At 35.6% G+C, this 23,755-nt stretch overlaps 1 protein-coding gene across 7 annotated transcripts in view; it reads right to left on the reverse strand.

The window, feature by feature from the left end:
• The window catches only part of MYO9A (myosin IXA), a 257,885-nt gene that overhangs the window by 75,065 nt on the left and 159,065 nt on the right, over positions 1–23,755 (reverse strand). For all 7 annotated transcript variants that reach the window (XM_053594283.1, XM_053594282.1, XM_053594281.1 and 4 more), the window contains 8 exons: positions 23,344–23,466; positions 12,814–12,894; positions 10,002–10,112; positions 8,762–8,884; positions 7,002–7,151; positions 5,919–6,238; positions 3,466–5,037; positions 39–138 (listed from right to left, as the gene is read on the reverse strand). In XM_053594283.1, the coding sequence (XP_053450258.1) occupies positions 39–138; positions 3,466–5,037; positions 5,919–6,238; positions 7,002–7,151; positions 8,762–8,884; positions 10,002–10,112; positions 12,814–12,894; positions 23,344–23,466 (2,580 nt within the window). The remainder of the gene's footprint in view (positions 1–38; positions 139–3,465; positions 5,038–5,918; positions 6,239–7,001; positions 7,152–8,761; positions 8,885–10,001; positions 10,113–12,813; positions 12,895–23,343; positions 23,467–23,755) is intronic.

Here is a 23,755-nt window from a genome sequence, read left to right on the forward strand (position 1 = left end):
TTCACATAGAGGATCAGTAAACAAGACCCAATACTTACCTCTCCTTGGCCAGGCCCAGTTAATTTCACAGGTTTCTGGGCTGGTTCATCTTGTTTTCGGACTTGAGGATTTCCACTGTTTAAAGCTTCCTTGTTGACACTTTAAATAAAACAATGGGATTACAATTCCTAGTAGATATCCCATGGCAGCATGAATATGAATTATGGTCTAACAAGCCAGGTCAAAGAACTCAACCTAATTCCATAAATATTTCCAGATCTTAGCCAATTCCCAAAACAAGTCATATTTTTCAACTTACCTAATAAATACTATTACCAAGAATCCATACACATATGGACTGAGTTAATAGAGGCCCTGTCCTGATAATCATTGGGTATATTCCACTATAATAATGCACATGGAACAGAAGTAGCAAAATTAGCTCGAGAAATAAAGTGGATTTTGTGATGAGAAAGTGAAAATAACAAACACTTGAATCTTTAGAATATTAGTCTTAGAAGGCACTTTTTCATCTGGTCGTTATAAAATACCTCATAAATAGCTATCTAGTAATGAAGACATTATTTGTGTTATCAGTCTGAGATGGTTCCTAGAGGCTAGAAAATTCTTTTTCTGAAATCTCTCTCTCTAGCTTTTAATCATTGTTAAACTTTAAAGTAAAAATGAGGTTATCCAGAATAAATTAAAACTGGCAGGATAGAATGAGGTTATACAGAATAAAATTAAAATTAAAATGCTTCTATACAGATAGAAACTGCTTTCAAGCTAAAATGTGCCCCAGATGATACAGATGTTATAGTGTTAGCTTGTAAAATTTAATTTTGCTTGAATAAACATATGATGAAATTGATTTATCCTTAAATTCTGGGCAGAAATGGATATCAGGATCTAATGAAACTCTGAAAAGAACCTGCATATTCCTGGCTCCAATTACCTGTATTATTAACCCAGTACCATTTGTCTTAAAATTTATGAACAATAAATTGCCAAGCTCCCCTTAGTAGGACTGTAAGCTCCTTAAAAATCATATCTTACCTCCTAGTATCGTGCTGTTTGAAAAGTAGACACTAACTTATAATACTAGTTGGTGGATTAATTTCTTTCATTTCAGTTTTTATAAAAGAAAGTCTAGGTGCCATAAAAAGTTATCTTGTCCTTTGCCCCTAGGCAATAATCCCTAAATAAACCCAAATAGATAGTAATCTTTCCTAGCTAAAGATTCTCAACAAGGCTAAGTATGGTTTATAATCCCAGCACTTTGGGAGGCCACCACAACAGGACCACTTGAGGCCAAGCGTTTGAGACCAGCCTGGGCAACATAATGAGACCCTGTCTCTACAAAAAAAATAAAAAATCAGCCAGGCATGGTGGCATGGCCAATTGTCCCAGCTATTCAGGAGGCTAAGGCAAGAGGATCCCTTGAACACAGAAATTTAAGGCTGCTGTGAGCTATTATGGTGACATTCTGGCCCAGGCAACAGAGTAAGATCCTGTCAATATAGACCTGAGGGCAAAAAAGGACTGCTCAGGGACCTCCCTCTTGAGCAATGTATGATAGCAATCCTAGCTTGTCCTAAGGAATTCCTTTCTGGCCATTAAAGTCTCTCTGACCATTGTTGAGCCTAGTGGCCTTTCATTTGTCCTCCAAAGAGAGATAAAAATTAATGGGACCTTTAATAGCACTATACCATTCTACCTCTCCAACTAACTTTTCAATCCATGGTATTTCTTTAGATTTCTCCATTTCTATATCATTCACTTTCATTAAACAGATGAAGTCTACTATGTACTTATCATCACTACAGTATAGAAAAAAACACTAACCTAGTTTTCCTTCCTAATCATAAACCTGATACTAATCCCTAATCATGAAACTCAAAGTTCTAGTCTCAGCTATCTATCTAAATATATTTATTACCTTGAATAAGGTAATTTCACCTCTAAGGCCCCCAATCATTCTATATAATGCTAAGATTTCTAATATTACTTATAGAATAGGACAATTTAATGTACAATTTTTATCTGCAGACTTTCATTTAAACAACCTAATATATAATAATTTTAAAGATACGTAGATTAATACAATAAATTATTAGATCAAGTAGACCTAAGATGATACATTTTAGAAAAAAATGATAAAAGGAGTAATTCACAGGATGATTAATGGCTTTTGAAATCTATAACTAAATCTTCTACAAAACAGATTCACAGATCCTTCAGTTGCTTTGGGTATATACATATATATCTACTTATAATATACATATACACACACCTCACATCACTAATTTAATCAGACTGATAGGAAATACCTTTTTAACACTCGTTTATGGGTTTATATGCTATCCAGAGACTTGGAAAGTCTAGGAAATCTCTGGGTTAATGGGCAAGAGTAAGACCCAAAGCTGTCACTATCACTCAACTGCATTTCATAATACTTTAGAAACCCTTGGTGGAAAAAAAAAAAAAAAATCAACAGTCTCTTGCCCATATTTACAAAGAGTTTCTCTAAAATCTGCATGCAGTGATAAAACCTGAAAGATATAAATGCACAGGCTGTTGTCAGAAAGAAAAGGTTATTCTCACTGAGGGTTACAATTTTTATCCCAAAGATATAGCCTTCCTTTCATTTTAATAGTGGCATTCTCCTACAAGAATGGGAAAAAAATCCATTGTACACAAAGCCTTAATACAGGTATCTTAAATTTTATAAAATTTGTTCTTATATACTGCTTAAAATGTTTTTCTCATGACTACTACTCATTTACAAAAGTATAAAAAACTTCCACTTATAGGAGGTATTTAAAGTAGTCAAAATCCTAGAAACAAAAAAGAATGATGATTGCTAGAAGCTGGGAAGAGAAAGGGGAATTGTTTAACTTGCACAGAGTTTCAGATCTACAGGATGACAAAGCTATAAAGATTTGTTGTACAACAATGTACACACAGTTAATATTACTCTACTGTATGTTTAAAAATGCTTAAGATGGCAAAATTATATTGCGTGTGTTTATCATGCACATAAGAAGCATAAAGGACATAATGAAGACTATACATAAGGCCAACAATTACAACAAAGCACATTAACTTCTTTAAACCCTGACAGTAACAAGCTTGGACTGCTAAGTATCACAGCTCTAGAGCACTGAGCATTTGCTGAATGCCTACTAGGGTTACAGGCACTGTGCCACCTTTCCCAAATGCTTTGTCATTTAATGAGGAGGAATCAAATACTGTGCCATCTATGCTTTGTCAAAGATTCCTATGTTATTACTACATCCATAATTTTAGGGGACTGGTACAGTCAACATTTAGGGAATATTTTTACAAAAAGAAAAGGGCTACTCTGAGCAGCTACACAAACACTTGGAGCAGAACTAGGCACACAAATAAACAGCTAGAGTAGAACAAGGTACCTTAATACTGCAAATGTTTCCCATTTTACATAAAAACAAGCATTTCACTTACAGGGGAACACTCATATTGTCCTTTGGCGTGAAGAAAACGGCCCTAGTATTTCCCTCTCTGGAAAGGTCATCAGATTTGTGGCTATAAGACTGAGTTGGCCTATGGGATTCTCTTTTTGAAATGCGATTATTAGAGAGTTTACAGGCTACGTTCAGTTGAGTGCCTGTTCTGTCTGTCTTGGACAATTCCCTTACAGTACTAGATTGGCATGGACTTCCTTTTCTTTCAAAGAAAGTGACAGGTCGGTCCTTTGGGAGCAAGTGAGCAGAGGAACTGTCTTCTGGGGCAAGAGCTGCATCTTTTGTAGTTAATGATGGGGACCCCAGAAGACCATGTTCTCCCTTATTTGGAGTATTTAGGCTGAGGAGAGAGGATGGCCTCTCTACTCTTTGCTTTGACTGATAAAAAGACGACGCTGGGAAAGACTCCCCAATTCTTGGCTTATCAAGTGTCTTAAAGGCTTTACGCTCCTTCTCTAAAATATCTGTTTGCTGGCGAATCTGTTCCATCATCTCTTTTTCATTCTGTTGCTGCAACTGCTTTTGCCTTTCTTCCTTCTCAGTGTTTAGCTTTTCTAACTTCTTAAGCATGGCATTAGAAGAATCTGTATTCAAAGAAGGAACTAGGTCTTCTCCTGAGAAAGAGTATTTTCTAGTTTCCCTGTTGATATCCAAAGTAAGAGCTGTCCCAGGGGTGTCTTCATTTTCCAACAGTTTGTTTCTTTGGATACCTGTGTCTAGTTGGGAACTTGTTTTTAGTGGGTCTCGTTGGGGAATATAAAAAAATGTTGGCAGACTATTTGAAATGAACAAGTCTCTCGGCTGTGGTTTACAGGCAATAGGCTCAGAACTATAGACCAACTCTCCCTTTACATTTCCATTCTTCAAATGCTCTGCATATCTAGTCTCTCTTGAAGCACTGAGCATTTTGCCCCGTGAATCAAATTTTGGACTCCTAGATATCTTGGGTGATGGAAACTGCAAGTCTCCTTCATCTAAAATTACAGACTCTAGTTTGTTCTTTTGGCTTTCCTCACAGCTCAGAAGTTCCAAGCTTCCTTGAGAGCTTTCACTATCAGGTGTACCCTGTGGAGATAGAAGGCTTTCTGGCATCAATTCTGTAGACCATCTGCGTTCCTCTGAAGGGGATACACCACCAAGAGAACGTACTTTCAGTAATTCTAGGCTAAATATAGCTTGCTCTAGTTCTCTCATTCTCCGACTTTCTCTTTTAGCCCGGCCTACTTTTTTCTGATGGAGATCCTCCAAGGACTTGGGTCGCTCTCTTACAATCACATCTTCCTGCAAGTCCACACCTCTGTGGCTTCTGGCTCTCTCCTGCTGCTTGGTTGGGGACTCTCTTGAGCAGTCCATTGAACTTTCACGGCTAATTCGATTACTGTCTATCACAGATTTACATTCCTCTATGGCTTTCACTCTGTTGTCAAAGGAACAATCCTCCCATTCTGAAGGGTCTGAACCTTGAATTTCCAGAGATCTGTATCCCTTGATATTCAACAATCCAAGTTCTAGCTTTGTTTCTTTTAGCCTTTGTTCTTTTAAAGCTTTAAATCTATATAAAAACAGACAAAACAGGTTACAGATATATCTTGGTTATCACTGAAGAGGACGTATTTATTGAGAATTTAAGAAAAAGTGAAAAGTTGCAAATTTTTTTTTAAATGATACCTAATTTTCCTATTTCCATCTGTCAGGTAATGTTTCATTAAGGGTATTAGTCTTTTTTTTTTTTTTTTTTTTTGTAGAGACAGAGTCTCACTTTATGGCCCTCGGTAGAGTGCCGTGGCCTCACACAGCTCACAGTAACCTCCAACTCATGGGCTTAAGCGATTCTCTTGCCTCAGCCTCCCAAGTAGCTGGGACTACAGGCGCCCGCCACAACGCCCAGCTATTTTCTGGTTTTTTTGCATTTTGGCCGGGGCCGGGTTTGAACCCGCCACCTTCGGTATATGGGACCGGCGCCTTACCAACTGAGCCACAATTAGTCTTAACTGGGCTTTCCAGAAAAATGGAATGCCCAGTATGATAGCAAAGTAAAGTAAAGCTCTCAAAAAGCTCCAAAAGTAAAGCTCTCATTTTAATAATATCCTCACTTTAAGGTAAACCTTAAATGTGAAATTTGTGTTTGTAAAAGTGAAACAGTTGATTATTGCCAATTTTACAAGATTTGATCTAATGTAAAAGTTAATTCTTAGCAGTTATAAGCAGAGACCATGTAGATTTTTCAATCCAGTTTGATTTATTAAACCCTTAACTTCTATTTATCAATAAGACAATGTAGGTTAAAATTGGTAGAATTATCAAAGTCTAGTAGAAAAGACAAATTGTATATAACCAATTCTAATATAAATTAGATAAGCATTAACATAGAGGTAGAAACAAAGTACTTGGGAAGCATGAAGAAAAAGCAATTATTACAGAAACAGAGATTACCTTTGTCTTGCTCTGAATCCTCTACACGTTGATTGCAAAAGGATAATTTTGTCCCTTTGTTCCTGGTACCGCTTACTTTCCCTGTAGGCTTTCCATCTTGCCTGTATGCATACTGCAGCCATATGCCTACGTCTACAGTGCTCTCTCCATCTCTGCTGGATGATGATAGCTGCAGCCCGCAGCTCCAAGTACTGATGTCTCTCCAAGTGAGCACGCCAAGAAGCCTGGAGAAGAGCAGCTGCGTGAGCCATAGCAAAAGCATCCTTCTGCACAGCTGCATCTCTGATTTGCTTCTGACTTAGGTAATTTCTCCAGAATCTCTGTGATGAAGACAAAAGTAATAGAAATTTCCACAAACTGGGGAAAATAATAAATTTCTTACATCAAAATTAGAGGTTAAGTGGCTAAGCAGCTAAATTGTTACTGATTATTTTTCTTTTCCAGATATGCTTAACTAAAATAGCTATTTTTAATAATATAACTTTTATTAAGTTATTACGGAACTTAAATTTTTGGATGCCTTCACTCCTCGTAAATTAACTTTAACAAATTACATTATATTCCCCTGCTATTAACTGCCCAAATAAATTAGTGGGTTTGAGGTAACTATGCACACATTCCTAAGATGAAGATAGCAAAGATACTCTTCTATAAACAGAAAAGGTCTTATGGAGAACAGCCAATGATGTAAATCAGTGAGGGGAGTAAGATACATGTAAAATAAGGTGCCTATCACTCAAAATGAGTATTCAACAACAATGTACATAAAACTCTCAAATATCATTCAAAGAACTATGTCAACAAAAATTAAGCTACATAACTTCTTTAACCTACTCACACTTCACAAAGTATTTTAAGTTCTATTTAATTGAAGTTCAGAGCAATCAATACTTACTAATAGTCTACTACTATATGCCAGGTATTCTGTTGGGTGCTACGAGCATCTTAAAAATGAGTAGAATACAATCTAATTATTGAAGTTTACATAATTATTTAAATGTTTCACAGTAAAGTAATTCTGGTTACTAAAGAAAAGTCAAATAAACTAGTCAACCTTATGCAAAGAGTCCTTTTGCTTCTCACCTGGATGACAATGGATGCCTGTCTCATATGGAGGAAATGTTGCCGACACAGCAAGACCCGGAACCATCGTTGCAGTAATATGATTCTGCGGAGCACCTCTTGGTGAAGCAGATCTTGTAAGTGCTGTCGTTCTTGCTCCTTTAGGAAGACCTACCAGAAGGAAGAAAGATGAGGAATGCAGCTTAAGAAGAAAAGGAAAATTTATCTCATGTATCATCTTTTCTGTGGTAAGATTTTAGAGAAGAACAAATACAAAAGTAGGCATGTAAATGAAGCACTGATAAATATTTTTATCGATTTATCCGAAGGAGTTATTCTCAAATTGAAAAGGAGATATCTGAATATTGAAGGTGAACTAGGCATAGTAGTGAATACCTATAGTCCTAGCTATTCAGGAGAATGAGGCAGGAAGACCATTTAAGTCCAGGAGTTTAAGGGCTTGGGTAACACAGTAAGATCCCATCTCTTCTTTTAAAAAAGAAAAGGAAGGAAGGAAAGGAGCAAAAGAGGAAGGGAGGAAACATGGGAGAGAGGGAAGGACGAGAAAGAAAGGGGAAGATGAGCAAGAGCACAAAAATTCCAGTGCCAGAGACTGTGATATATTATTCCATTGGGAAAGCCACTGCTTATAAATGAGTCAATGGACTATTTTTCAAGGGTTTTGGGGGTTGGAAAAAAAAATGTTAAGAACCACAGATCTTAAAAAAAGGGTTATCAAGGGTGTTGGGGTTGGAAAAAAAAAAAGTTAAGAACCACAGATCTTGATCATAAGATGGATAAACCAATGATAATGGTATTTTTCAATAGGCTTTTTACTGTCCAATGTTTAAATCAGTTTATTTATTTACTTCTTCATTCAACCAATAAATCTTAAAGGTTTAGGGGAAGACACAAAGATAAACTAAACATATCCCTTTAGAAAGAGGATTTGCACTTTACCTTAAGAGCAGGTAGATGTTATATACCCAAAGAGAAAAACAATAAATAAGGGCTAGAAACAAAAGATCCTACCTGAGTAACATAAAGAACTGGAAATAAAAATAAAGGAATACACAGGACATAATGGAAAAATTAATCTTCATTTAAAAAGGTATTAAATAGTGTGAAGTCACATATAGAGGTTTTTAAAAAAAGAAAGATGTTTGAATTTAATGAGGTTATCAGGGGATTGTTATTGAGCAGAAGACAGACATAAAGAGATAACTGTATTAGGATAATAATTTTAATATTACGGGTAAATTAAATGGAATGGCACATAGACTGGAATCAGAGGAGCAAGCTATTTACTGTAAGACCAATGTAGATGAGAGAAGATAAGAAACACAAACAAAATGAAAGCAGTAGTAATGGAGAAAAGGTATGAGACGTAAGAATCATTTTTACAGAAAAAGGAAACAGAAAGTTTGTAAAGGATTCAAGTGACGGGTAAGCCAAATGATTATGATTTCTAGCATGAAAACTAGAAACAGGGTGACAGAAAAAGGAAGTAGTTGATAAATTAAGGACAGTGAATAAATTGGATTAGGTCATTTTGGGTGAGCTAATTTGGAGACTACCGTATTTAGAGATGGTTTTTAAGCAGAACTAGTGCAGTGGCCAGAAGCTCTGCGATTAACATTTACTATATTATAAAATAAAAACTTTGGCCCAATCTATTTGATTTAGTAGTATTTTTTAAAAAACAATTTCATACACAAAGATTGCCAATATTATTTTAAAAATAAATGCACTCTATTTGGACAAGGGATGGTTATATTTACCGTGGTTTTTCCAACTTGATAATTATCTGGATTAAGATTTATTTTCCTGAAGAAATCTTGAATGTTCAGTTTGGATGGAATAATATTTTGAGGAAGAAGCACATGGAAGTGACTCACAAAATCCTGAAAAACGGAAAAAAAAATTGCAAAATCACAAGAGAAGTACACGTACACAAAATCCTAAACCAGTTATCCTTTCTTTTTTTTTTTTTTTGTAGAGACAGAGTCTCACTTTATGGCCCTCGGTAGAGTGCCATGGCCTCACACAGCTCACAGCAACCTCCAACTCCTGGGCTTAAGCAATTCTCTTCCCTCAGCCTCCCGAGTAGCTGGGACTACAGGCGCCCACCACAACGCCCGGCTATTTTTTGGTTGCAGTTCGGCCGGGGCCGGGTTTGAACCCGCCACCCTCGGTATATGGGGCCGGCACCCTACCGACTGAGCCACAGGTGCCGCCCTAGTTATCCTTTCATTAATCGTTTTTCTCATCCTTTTAAACAGGGTGAAACTAAGAAAGTGCTTATTAATTTATCATAAAGGGTTAAGTTGAAAAACATGGAGAAGGAGAAAGATATTGGATCTACGTATTATGTTATTACAGGCGAATGGGAGAAAAAAATAAAGGCAGAGGCTAACTATATCTTTTGAGAAAGCGGTATTAAGGGAGACTAAAGAAAATATTATTTAACAAGAACCTGAAAGTGATAGCAGGAAAAAAATAATCAATGTGTTATCTACTATAGGGTATAACTGAGAATGAAGCTTTCCATCCAAATAACAGCAGACTTGCTCAGGTGCTAAATGCCTTCAATATAATTTCTATACCCACAGTAGCAATAGCTGGTAAGAACACCTGTAAGACTTGGCAGCTTCCTATGAAAGAAAACTCTGCTCAGGGAATTTAGGAAAAAGCAAATAGAATCTTTTCTTTTGATTGATAATTTTGATTGAACTATTTGAATTACTGGAGAAATCAGTGGGAAGAATCATGTCATGAATAAACAGTATTAGCAAACATTCACATCAAATGAGTATAGCCAAGTACAATAAGCTTAATGAGGTTGCTGTCATCCAGTAAAGTGAATACTCTCCATTCCTTTTCAATTCTGTATACAAAAGGTAGAATGAAAGGGATAAAAGGGAAATAAACAAGTGAGCCCCAAAGAAATAATAAGCAAGATTTGTGGGAATGATTTACTTAATGTGTCTATATATTTAAATATCACAATAAAAAGAAAACCTGGAAGGAATATTTGCAGCTGTATCCTGATTGGCGAATTCGAACAGTTTCCAGCATCCCAGTGTATCGAAGCTGTCTAAGTACCAAGGCATCATTGAATCTTAAGGGAAGCTAAAATAAATAGAAAAAAGATTAACCCAGAACAGTGTCGGTCTATTTAATATTTGCCTTATAAGCGTGGCTAACTGCTGAATATCTAGAGATTCATTGGAAGTTATCCAGTTAAGATATAGCTACATTAATGGGACAAGCTCACCTCTCAATTTTTCTAGTAGCTTCATAAAAGTTCTGATTGCCCAGCCCCAGGAAAGAAAGAGAAACCAAGCTTCCAGGCTTCTCCAGTTGTGGAGGGAGAGGACTTTAAGAGCTCAAAAGTGAAGTTAGTTGCCCACGAAAGCCACACAATCCAATCACTACCAAATTTGTAACAAGATTAGCCTGCTTATACATAGTCAAGAGCTACATTTTTGTGTTTTATTATGTTTTTGTTTATAATCTCACTAAGAAGCCATATGCACTACTCTACTAGTTACCTTGGTTAACAAGTAGATGAAACCTTCTTCTTCTAATGACCAGTACAATGTTAGGAGTAGCTTATTTCTCTAAATACTTCTTGCTAATGAAACTGGTATAAAACATTGAAAAACAAAAATTCCTGGGGTGACTCAGAATTAATATATAGGCATTGGCAGGGAAGAGGCTAATGGGAGATAGGCACTCAGTAGCAGTCACAATACCCTATCCACTCCTGGGTATCTCAGGAGGCATGCTTTTAGACATTTAAAAGAAGATGCAGGCGGTGCCTGTGGCTCAAATGGGTAGGGTCCTGGCCCCATATGCCGGAGGTGATGGGTTCAAACCCAGCCTGGGCCAAAAACTGCAAAAAAAAAAAAAAAGAAGATGCATTTGGAGCTTCTGATATTTCTCCTTATTCTCGAAATCAGTTGTTTCTTCACCCTTTTTGAAATCTCATGGCACACTTGAACCTACAGTTAAACATGCACGGCCCACTGAAATTATATTGATGAAAATTAAGAGTCAAAAAAGAATATGCTAATTGTGCTTTGAACGTCTTTCAAAAGTAATTTAATTAATGATCTTTGCAAATTTTTGCTGCACACCTAAGATTCTCTCACAGTACACCAGTATGCTGTGGCACACTGAAAATCACTGCTCTTAACAGTACTTTCAATGATCCTCTAAGGCAATCCCAAGCATTTTCCTGCAGCTAGGTAGGACATACTAGCTGCCAAGGAAAAAAATCAAACAGGAAATCTGTGCTAAATAACAAAACAGTTAGCCAGGCCCAGTGGCTCATGCCTCCCAGCTCTCCAGGAGGATAATACAGGAGGATTTGCTTGAGCTCAGAAGTACAAGACCAGCCTGAGGAAAAATTGAGACTTCATCTCTACTAAAAATAGAAAAATCAATCAGGAGTCCTGGTGGGTGCCTGTAATCCCAGCTACTCAGGAAGCTGAGGCTGGAGAATCACTTTAACCCAGGAGTTTGAGGTTGCTGTGAGGGAGGCTGACACCATGCATTCACCCTGGGACAATAGAGTCAGACTCACATAAAGCTATTAAGTACACTGTGCCCTGAAATAATTTATTAATTGAACTTTTTGTATAGCAAGGTCTCAATTAATAACAGAAACTCAGCTATTTAACTGCAAACCAAACAGCTTCCCTCTTAATCAATATAAATGAATAGCTAACATTTAGTAAGCACTTCATAGGAATTAACTTAAATGTACTCACAAATCAGTATAAGAGCTGTCCTTTAATTATAGTGTATTACTACACAGATGAAAATTTGTTTTTTTTTGTGTGTGTTTTTTTTTTCTTGTAGAGACAGAGTCTCATTTTACCACCCTCGGTAGAGTGCCATGACGTCACTCGGCTCACAGCAACCTCCAGCTTTTGGGCTTACACGATTCTCTTATCTCAGCCTCCCAAGCAGCTGGGACTACAGGCGCCCGCCAAAACACCCAGCTATTTTTTGGTTGCAGTTTGGCCGAGGCCAGGTTTGAACCCACTACCCTCAGTATACGGGGCTAGCGCCCTACTCACTGAGCCACAGGCACCACCCAGATGAAAATATTTTTGAGCCACAGAACAATCAAGTAACTTGTTCAAGGTTACAAAGTTTGTAAATAGCAGAGATATTTTTAAGCCACAGAATAATCAAGTAACTTGTTCAAGGTTACAAAGTTCGTAAATAGCAGAGATGCAGACTGTTTACTAAAACTCAAGAAAGTTAAATATAATTCCTACTATATTTTAGCTATTCAGGCTGGAAACTATTTTTCCCTAGGTGAACATAGTTTATATATGTCATGCTTATTATGACAAATATTTACACTTATATTTTGAAAAGCTACTTAGGGGAACTGAACCAAGAATACCCACAGTATCCTCCCCTAAGTTACAGAGACAAGAATTTCTAAAGTTGAAAAATGCTAAGCAATTTTGTTACTCTTAACAAAATATAGCTAGCTTACACCCAAACAAGAAAATTTAATCATAGGGTAACAAAGCTTCATAAACGAAAACTCATTTTTCTGATGAAACTTCACAAGATAATTGCTTCTCCAATTCTAGATGATGCTAAATCAAACCCAGATAAATAACCTTATAGGTAAGTTAAGTGTGGAAATTAGAAAAATACACATGAAAAATATTCATTAAACACTATTTTTGTCTAAAAATTACACATGGTCCTTCCCCTCCACTTACTCTCCATAAGATAATTTAAAGATTGATTTGAAGTAAACTGACTGAACTACATGCTCCCATTTACAAGACATTTTTACCTTTTCAGCATTAGAACGAATGCATTTTACAAAATATGGTTCTGCTTGGTCAAGTGTCTCCATCAGCTTGTTTAATGATGCCTGCAATACAAAGCAATATAGTTACCATATTCTCCATAAAAACTGGCAACATATGATTTATAAATACAACTGATAATGCTGGCAATATATAATAAAGTAGTGGCATACATAGAAAGAAGTTTGTTTCTGAAAAAGTACATTGTATATATTCCTTTTTTCATTAAATGAAGGATAATTATTATACTAAAGCTAAGGAAGGTAGTATAATCTTACAGCTGATAGTTTAGCAACAGTAAATACTGCAGAAAATTTTCAGAATAATTATGTGATAATTTTTTCACTTTCTTTACATCTCATGAAATAACTTTTATTCAAACTCACGTATCCAAGAACAACTTTAAAATAATCATCTAGTAGGAGCTGAGTACGGTGGTTCAGGCCTGTAATTCCAGCACTTTAGGAGGCCAAAGAGGACTACTTGAGGACAGGAGGTCAAGACCAGTCTGAGAAACATAGTGAGACCCTGTTTCTATAAAAAAATTTAAAAATTAGCCAGGCACGGTAGCACATGCCTGTAGTCCCAGCTACTTGGGAGGCAGGGGTGGGAGGATCACTTGAGCCCAAGAGTTTGAGGCTACAGGGAGTCAGTCATGCTTGCACCATTGCATTCCAACCTGGGTGACAGCAAAACTCTGTCTCTATAAACAAAATAAATTAAAAAGAAAAAAATAATCCTGTAGGGGATCCATTAAGGTAGTATTCTCCTGCTTATAATGTCTATAATGTATGCAATGATATCTCCTCTTTCGTTGCTGATAATCAGCAATTTGTGCCTTCTCTTTTTCTTGAAGTGTCTAGGTAAAGGTTTATTAATTTTCTAATCTGCTCAACAAGTCTGCTTTTTGGTTTCATTAATTTTTCTCTATTTTTCTGTTTTCTGTTTCACTGAATTCTGCTATTACCTTCACTATTTCCTTCTGTTTATTTTCAGTTTAAAATATTCTTTTTTCTAGTTTATTCAGGTAGAAGCTTAAATTAGTGACCTATCTTCTTTTCTAATAAAAAACACTTAATAAGTTAACCTTGTAGCACCTCTTTAGCTGCACTGCATAAATTTTGATATTTCACTGCATGTAAAATATTTAAAAAATTTCCTTTCTCTTTGACTTGTACTGTTTAATGTTAATACATTCTAAATAATTCTAAATAATTTTAGAAGTCTATTTACTTTCCAAATATTTGGGGATTATTATCTTTCTTTGATTGATTTTTTTAGCTTAATTCCATGGTGGTCAAATAAAACATTTCATATGATTTTAGAATTCTTAAATGTGTTAAGGTTTGTTTTACAGACTAGTTTATGATCTATTCTGGCAAGTGTTACATGAGCACTTAAAATGAATATACATTCTCCATTTGTTGGCTAAGATGTTCTATGAATTTCACTTAGGTTAAGCAGGTGGATAGTTCTGCGTAAGCCTTCCATATTCCTCCTAATTGTCTACTTATCCTATCAATTACTGAGAGGTGTGATAAAGTCTCCAAGAATAATTATAGATTTATGCATTTTTTCTTTTAATATTATGTTTGATGCAAGTATATGGGAAATCTGTTACTGATAAACACATACTTAACACTGTTATGTATTCTTAGTTGCACTTTTGGTCATTGTGAAATATCCCTGGTCACCCGGTTTCTTGTGCCCTTAATGAATCCCCAAAAATAAAAAAAGAAATATTTCTAGTCATTTTCTCTGGTCTGAAATATACTTTGGCATTATAATAGTCACTCTAGCTTTCTTTTGGTTAATGTTTACGTGGTTTTGTTTTTTAATTATTTAATATTATTGTAATAAAGGGGGGTTTCTTGTAGACAACATATCCAGTTGAACGATATATCCTTTTTTTTTTTGCAGTTTTTGGCTGGGGCTGGGCTTGAACCCTCCACCTCCAGCATATGGGGCTAGGGCCCTACTCCTTTTAGAGTACTTATACTGGTAATTGTTAATATGGTTGAATTTAGATCTATCATTTTATTATTTGTCTGTCCTCTCTCTTTTGCTCCTGTCTTCCTCCCCATCCCAACCACCTTTTGTTTTTTTACAGCACTTTAAGGCACACAGAAAAATGAGCAGAACATAAGTGCATTCACATATACCAGTTTACTGCCCCTCCATATCTCCCCTATAGCTAACATCTTGCATTAGTATGCTGGTCCATTTGTTATGTAGCACAAGTGATGAACCAATTTTGATACAATCTTAACAATAGTCCATACTATAATTAGGGCTCACTATGTTGTACACTCTATGGGTTTAGATAGATGGATAGGCATGTATTCACCACTGCAGCATCATGCGGATTACTTTCACTATCCAAAAATCCTCTGTGCTCTGCCTATTCAACCCTCTCCTCTCCCTCCCCTAACCCTTGGCAACCACTGATCTTTTTACCATCTCCATAGTTTTTTCTTTTCCAGAACATCATATACATGGAATCATATGGTATACAGCCTTTTCAGATTGGCTTTTTCACTTAGTAATATGCACTTAAGGTTCCTATCTTTCCATGGCTTATAACTCTCTTTATAACTCTCTCTTTATAAATCTTTTTAGTGCTGAATAATATTCCATTGTCTGGATGTACCAGTTTATTCATCCGTTCACCTGTTGAAGGACATCTAGGTTGTGTCCAGGTTTTAGCAATTATGAATAAAGCTTCTATAAACTTCTGTGTATAAGTTTTTATAGATGTAAGTTTTCAACACATCTGGGCAAACACCAGTAAGTGCAATGGCTGGACCATATGGGGAAAGCATATTTAGTTGTGTAAGAAACTGCCAAACTGTCTTCCAAAGTGACTGGACCATTTTTTAACCATTAGTGAATGACAGTTCCTGCTACTACTCTATATTCTCACCAGCATTTGATGTTATCAATCCTTTGGATTTTTGCCATTGCAATAGTTATCCTGGGATACCTCACAATTGTTTTAATTTGCAATTCCCTAATGACATAAGATGTGTAGCATATTTTCATATGTTTATTTGCCATTTGTATACTTTCTTTGGTGAGGTCACTTCCCCATTCTTTGATAAAGTTTAGCATTCCATGTTAATTTACATACTAGCTTTTTGGCTATCTCTGTATTGTGTTTTAGTGGATGCACTAGGGATTACAATATACAAACCTAACTAGTCATACTTTATTAAGGAGTCAATGTAATTTACAACTTCAAGTAAAATGTAAAACTCTTACAACTATATAGACCACCATTACTCATTATTGTTGTCAGATATATTACATCAACAGGCAAGTTTTTTTTTTTAACTTTTAAGTGTTCTTTTTTCTTGTAAATATTCCTTGTATAATATGTAATACATAGGGCCTAGTGTGGTTGCACTCACCTATAATCTCAGCTACCTGGAAGGTTAAGGCAGGTAGACAGACCAGGAGTTTAAGTCTTGCCTGGACAATATGATGAGACCCTCGTCATACACACAAAATTAAGTTTATATATATATGTTTTATATATATATACACACACACACACAAATTTATATATAATTATATATGTATATATAAACAATTTTATATATACAATTAAGTATATTAAGTATGTATATATAATTATACATATATGTATATATACAATTTTATATATATACTCGTTTATATATACACACACACATAAATATATGTATCTAGATATATAATAATGCTTAAATCAGAAGTATAAAGTTTGATGAATTTTTACAGAAGAAACACATTCTGAACCAGAGCACAAATCAATTAAAAAATATATATTATCAGAACCTCAGAAGCCCCTTTGTGCTCCATTCTACTGAAATCAGCAAGGACACTATATATAAGCTACTTGCCCTTATCTGCACGCCCCAACCAAGGGTAATTGTTATCCTCATTTCTGAGAAAATTAGTTTTACCTGCTATCAAAATTCATGTAAGTAGAAAAATATACCACATATGATTTTGTATTTGTTGCGTACAAGTGTACTTTGTACATTTTCAGTGCTATATACCAGTGACATAACTAACCTACCAGTAAAATATCCATTTAGAGATGGGTATTTGGTTGTTCCAGTTTATTATGAATAACATTGCTATAAACATTCTTATACTTATCCTTCAACTGTTTTCCAAAGTGCTTCTATCAATTTATATTTCAACAGGAGTATATGAGAGTTCTAGCTGCTCCACAGCCTCACCAATACCAGTCTGTTTTACTTCAGCCATGTTGGCAACTGTGTAATATGTTGCCTTGTGGTATTAATTTGCATTTCCCTGATGAATCATAATGTTAAAGAGGTTTTTGAATTATTAGCCTTTTGGACATCATCTTGTGTAGTCTATTCAAGACTTTTGCCCATTATCTATAACAATGTCTTCTTAAAAGCTGATTTGTAGTTCTTCATATAAGCCATATACAAATCTTTTTTCAGAATGTATTCTGAATACATCTGAAAGTATATTCTTGAATCCTGTGGGTTGCTCTTTTTATTCTCTTAATGGTGACTTAATGTTTTAAATAATTTTATTGAAGTAAAATCTACATGCTCATTGTAGTTGATGAACCAAAGAATTTTAGTTTTAACACAGAAACATCGCCATAATTCAGCATTAGAACTTTTATCACCCCAAAAAGCTCCCCTGCCTGTTAGCAATCAATAACTACTTCTACCCGCAGCCCCAGATGATTACCAATTTGCTTCCTGCTGTTATAAACAAATCATCTAAAATTTTTTTTAGAGACACAGTATTGCTCTGGAGTAGAGTGCAATGGTATGAGAATAGCTTGCTGCACCTTCAAACTCCTGAGCTCAAGCAACCCTTCTGCCTCAGCCTATTAGTAGCTGGGACTACAGGTAAATGCTACCATGGCCAGGTAAATTTTTTTTAACTTTTTGTAGAGATAGGAGTCTCACTATATTGTCAAACTCACCTGAACTCTTAGCCTCAAGCTATCATCGTGCCTCAGCCTCTCAAAGCGCTAAGATTATAGGCATGAGCCACTATATCTGGCCAAGAATTATCATTTTTTAGACAGTTTTTCTTCCAATTATAAAAGGCATAAGTAACATAGAAAACTTAATACATAGACATATGTTCAAACAAGTATCAGTTTGGTGTAATGTGAGTAATGACTAAGTTCTTAGTTCTAGAAGTAGAACTAAAAGCACATTATTTTCCCCAAATCAATGGCCCTTTTCATACAGAATTAAGATTTTTACTTAACATATCCTATATATTCCTTATTCTCAAAGTTAGGAAGATGCTTAGGCCAGGGACAAGAAAAATTCAGTTTCCACCATTTCAAGTAAAGGAGTATGTTGACTAATGACATAATGGTGGCTATTTTTCCCATCAACCTGTGGACTCCTGGGCAGCTGAGTATACCTGTCAAGCCAGGAGATAGGTAGCAATTTTACCAGCAGGTTTCAGCAGATGTAACAGCCACATGTGCATAACTACTGAATCAAGAGAAAGCCAGAAAACTCCTTTTAAGGAACCAAGTAGAGATATGGTGCCTATGAAGTGGTCACACATGAACACTGCACAATTCCTTGCTTCATGATCAAGTTATCCCACTCATAATTTAAGGTAGCCAAAGGGATTGACTCATTATAAAGGAACTTCATGATCAAGTTATCCTACTCATAACTTAAGGTAGCCAAAGGGATTGACTCATTATAAACTAATACTTGCTTACAGAAGACAAACTCCTAAAAGGGAAAATTTAAAGGAGGGGGTGAATGATTCAGAATATGAGGGTGAGAATTTACCAAAACATTGAAATAATACAGAAAATATATCTATAGTTTACGATGTGGCTATTTACCTTGTTTTTCCTGTCCTTTTTGTGGTGGGGGGCAGAGTAGATTTTATGACTTCAGTTTAGTTCTGCTATTACCTTATTAGTTATAGCTCTTCTTTCTATTAAGGATTATTATAGGATATGGACTTTTAATTTCTCACAGTCTATCTTCAAATAATGTTATGTCATATCTGTATAGTATAAAAACTTTACAGCAGTAAAGTTTTCCCTTTACTCAGCTCCTCCCTTCTTCCTTGATATTTTTGTCATATATTTCTACTTCATAATATACCACTAGTTTTGTTTTCTATAACAATTTTTTTTAAGAAATTAAAAGAAGATACAAAGTATTTTTAATTTCGCTACATTTCTGTCATTCTGGCACTATTCCATTGTTGTATAGATCCAAACTTCCATGTGTTTTTCCCATAATTTTTCTTCCATGTTTACAATTTTTGGTACTGTAGATTACTGGTAATGAATTCTCTCAGCTTTTTTTGCCTGAAAAAGGTCTCTAACCTTCATTTTTGAAAGATATATTCACCAATAGTATTGTAGAGTGATTTTTTTTCCTTTCTGATATCTCTCTGCTCTATTCTGGCTTTTATAGTTTTTGATAATCTTAATTACACACAATGTCTCTTTTCTCTCTCTGGCTATGTTTAAGATGTTTTCTTTTTAATAGCGTTAGCAATTTGATAGATGTAGCTTCGTGTGTTTTTGTTTGTTCTGATTAAGGTTTACTGAGAGTCTTTGATCTCTACACTCATTTTTTCATCAAATAAGAACACAGCTTGATCGTTATTTCTTTCTTTCTTTTTTTTTTTTTTTTTTGTAGTTTTTGGCCGGGGCGGGGACTGATACCCTATTCCTTTGAGCCACAGGCACCGCCCTGATCATTATTTCTTCAAATATTTTTCTACACCCTCCTCTCTTTTCTCCCTGAGATTCTGATTATACCTATGTAAGACCATTTGAAATCGTACCACAACTTACTGATGCTATTTTCATGTTTTATTCATTATTTTCTCCTCGGAACTTTATTTTAAAGTAGATATGACTTCAAATTTACTAATTCTGAACTAATAGATGTTAATCTGGTTTTTTGTTTTTTGGGTTGTTGTTTTTTTTTTTTTTTTTGCAGTTTTTGGCCAGGGCTGGGTTTGAACCTGCCATCTCTGGTTCCCTACTGGTGCCCTACTCCCATTTTTATGGTCAAATATTACATTTTTAATCTCTAAGGTTTCATGTGAGTCTTTCATATCTTTAAGAGTACAGATGGCCTTTATTGGTTGCAATGGGAAGTGGAAGCCAAGAAAGGATATGACAACTCTCTCTTACAGGACGACGTATCCAGAGACATTGTCACTACCTTTCAGGAAAAAAAAAAAAAGCTTCTACTTCTTTTCTCATCATATTTGTGTTTCTGTTATATCCTTGGCATATTTAAAAGATTAATAATAACTATTTTAAAAATTGCTTTCCCCCCTTGTTATGGATTATTCTTTTCCTGACTCTTTGCATGACTAGTAATTTCTGATTGCAGACTAGCCATTATGTTCTACATTATGAAACTTTGTTATATTTCTTTAAGAATGGCAGATTTTGGCTGACATGTAGTTCAGTTTTGTAGGATTAATATTCTTTCAATATAATCAGTATGATTGCTTTTAAGGTTTGTGAAGACCAGTCCCATTATTAAAGCAACGTTTTTCTGAGGACTCTACCTAACACTCCTGTACCAACAGGTCATTCCACTTCAGCTGGTAGAAACAAAGTTAGTCCTGTATAGTACTAGGACTTTGAGACCTGCAGGATTCTGCTGGTGTTTCTTTCCCCAGTCTCAGGAGTTTTAACCCACATATGACCAGACCAGTAGTCACACAGAGACTCTAGGATATGGCGCGGAGTCCTGTTCCTGAGCTGTAGCAAAGTACCTTTAGGCATTAATCTAGGGCTTTTCTCATTTATTTCCCTTTTCCCAGAGATTACATCCTGCAGTATTTATTGACTAATACCTGAAAACATTGACTCCTATCTTTTGTCCTGTGTTTTGGTTGTTTACAGCAGAAGAGCAGGTCCTATATCAGCTAACCCTTTTGGAGTTCTATGACTTCATTTTCATGAAAACAGTCCTTCAAAGGCACCTAGGTGCCATTCATCTCTAACACTTGGAATTTTCTCTCCTGTTACTCAGTTTCTTCACCTATACAATAAGAACAATAAATATATATCTCCTAGAATGCCGGGAAGAAAATTTAGTTAACTCACATGTGTAAACTAAACGACATATATGTGTATATATTTGGTAAGAGGCCTGAAAAACGTATTTATCAATGGATGGCAGATGATTTTTGTTTTAGCTCATTTACGTTTTCTAAATAATAAAAAGTTATATTATTTCTGTAATAATTTAACAATTCATTCACTAAAATGAATTTGCAAAAATTAAAAATAATGTGTAAATATAAATTGAAAGAGCTGAAATTCCTGAATTTGGGGGCATTTTAATGGAAATAATAGAACTGTAATTATAACTAAGTTTGTATTGAAGTAGCCATATAGATACTCTTCAGATTAAAAAATGATTTCAGTATACATAGTGCCTGTAAAAGATCCAAGGAAACAAAACAAAAGACACTTAAAAGCTTAATGATTCTGCCTTTCATAACCATGAGATTAATGCCCCCTTTTCAGATATCCAGTTCATTAACTTGCCTTTAGATCAGAATTTTGCTTTCCATACAGATTTGCTAATCAGGGGAAAATATATTAATAAACAACTATATTAAGTCTGCTTATGACTTATACTTATGTTTTATATTAATAAGCTTTGATCCTGTTTTACACAGCAATGTGCATAACTCAAAATTTTCCCCCAGAATCCACTCATCTTTGCATTTCTAATTCACAAACTGAAGAGAACCAGACTCTAGAATTTAGTAAGGATAGCACCAAGGTACACACAGAGGTGGCAAAACTGTATCTCTCATTCTTTTAACTTCACAATCAAATGCCATTATCTCACAAAATTATTTATTAAGAATATTTTGAGAGGGCGGCGCCTGTGGCTCAAGGAGTAGGGTGCCGGTCCCATATGCTGGAGGTGGTGGGTTCAAACCCAGCCCCGGCCAAAAAAAAAAAGAATATTTTGAGGCCGGTGCAGTGGCTCACACCTATAATCCCAGCAGTCTGGAAGCCAGGGCAGGTGGATTGAACTCTTAAATTCAGGAGTTAAGAGACTAGCCTGAGCAAGAGCAAGACCTCCATCTCTAAAAATAGCCAGGTGCCTGTAGTCCCAGGTACTTGGGAGACTGAGGCAAGAGGACCACTTGAGCCCAAGAGTTTGAGGTTGCTGTGAGCTATAACGCCAGGGCATTCAATCCCAGGGTGACTCAGTGAGATTCTGTCTCAAAGAAAAAAAAAAAATTAAATTCACTCAGTTCTCTTTGCTTTAAGCTTATTAACACATAATGAATTATTTGGTTTTTCAATCTTGCTTTCTTTTTCTTTCTTTTCTTTTTGAAAGAGAAAACATATGACCAAATAGCCGTAACAGATTCAAATTTTAATGTAGGCCTATGATGAGAAATATCTCAAATGACATTTCTAGCCCACAATTTGAAAGACTGTGCTCATAAGGTCATATACAATGACAAGTTAATAGATAATTTATGCTCAGAAATCCTGGTTGTAAAAGGAGAATTAGAAAGTGTTAACATATACAAGTACAGATGACATAAATAAGAAAATTTTTATTTAACAGTGAACATGCTTCTATGATATAAGCATGAGATAGGGTAAAATTATGCAAAGCCTTCTTATCTAGATATTTTGCTTATATCCATAAGTTATCTATCAAATGAACAGAACATTAGAGAGAGATGATTTGAGAAAAAGGGAAGAGATAAATAGAAATTTGAGAAGTTATTCTGAAAATAAATTGGTTAATTTATCATTATCATGTTTATTCCCCAAAGCCAAAAAAGGAATTGAATTTCTCGTAGACAAGGCTTAAATAAACACACAGGGAAAATCTCATTTAGTTAACAATTAGCAGTACCATGAGGTTTACTTTTTATTTTTATTTATTGTTTTGTTTTTTGAGACAGAGCCTCAAGCTGTCGCCCTGGGTAGTAGAGTGCCATGGCATCGCAGCTCACAGCAACCTCCAACTCCTGGGCCTAAGCAATTCTCTTACCTCAGCCTCCAAAGTAGCTAGGATGAAAGATGCCTGCCACAATGCCCAGCCATTTTTTTGGCTGTAGTTGTCATTGCTGTTTGTCAGGCCCAGGCTGGATTTGAACCCGCCAGCTCTGGTGTATGTGGCTGGCACCTTAGCCACTTGAGCTACAGGCACTGAGCCAGCCATGATGTTTAAGTAGAAAAAAGTATATATAATGCTAACAGTGACCATATCTGGGTAACAAGAGTTAAAAGGCATCTTTTATTTATAATGTCAATTTTCTGCTCCCATTCTCCTCACACTGAAGACAACTCTCCAGAGATATATGGATGAAAAAGGCATGTGACCTTTTATTCGTATCTAGTATTCCTTTCCAAAATGACCAGGAAAATACGGCTTTCAGTCACACAAATCATATCCCATTCACATATTTTGCACATCACTTTACCCTTTCAATGATTCTTATTTGATATAAGTAAAATAGGAAGTAACCTGAAACTGGGCACTGATGCTGGGAGGTTTCTTCTTCTTGTGCAAATGAAGAAGAGACTTGGTAATCCGGTCCTGTAGGGTCAATCTTGTCAGATGTTTTAAAGAATTCACTTCTAGCAAGTGCTGAAATTAAAAGAAAAAATAAATTGTTTACATAAATTTATCTAAAAGAAAAAATTCTCAGCCAGTTTCCATTGTTTCTTCTCTATATGACCATTTTCTATCTTACACGGCTGTAATGAATATGAAAGATTCAGAGCCAACATCCATACTATCCTACCTTCCTCTAGAAGCTGGAAAGCTAGAAATTAAGCTATACTGCCCAAAGTCTCTTGCTTCTGGAGTTCTGAATGTGATTTAAATTCTTTAATCAAATGCCCACATGTGAAACTGGGAAGGTGTAACTCAGGCA

This window comes from Nycticebus coucang, chromosome 6 (genome assembly GCF_027406575.1).
Source record: "Nycticebus coucang isolate mNycCou1 chromosome 6, mNycCou1.pri, whole genome shotgun sequence".
Lineage (NCBI taxonomy): Eukaryota > Metazoa > Chordata > Mammalia > Primates > Lorisidae > Nycticebus > Nycticebus coucang.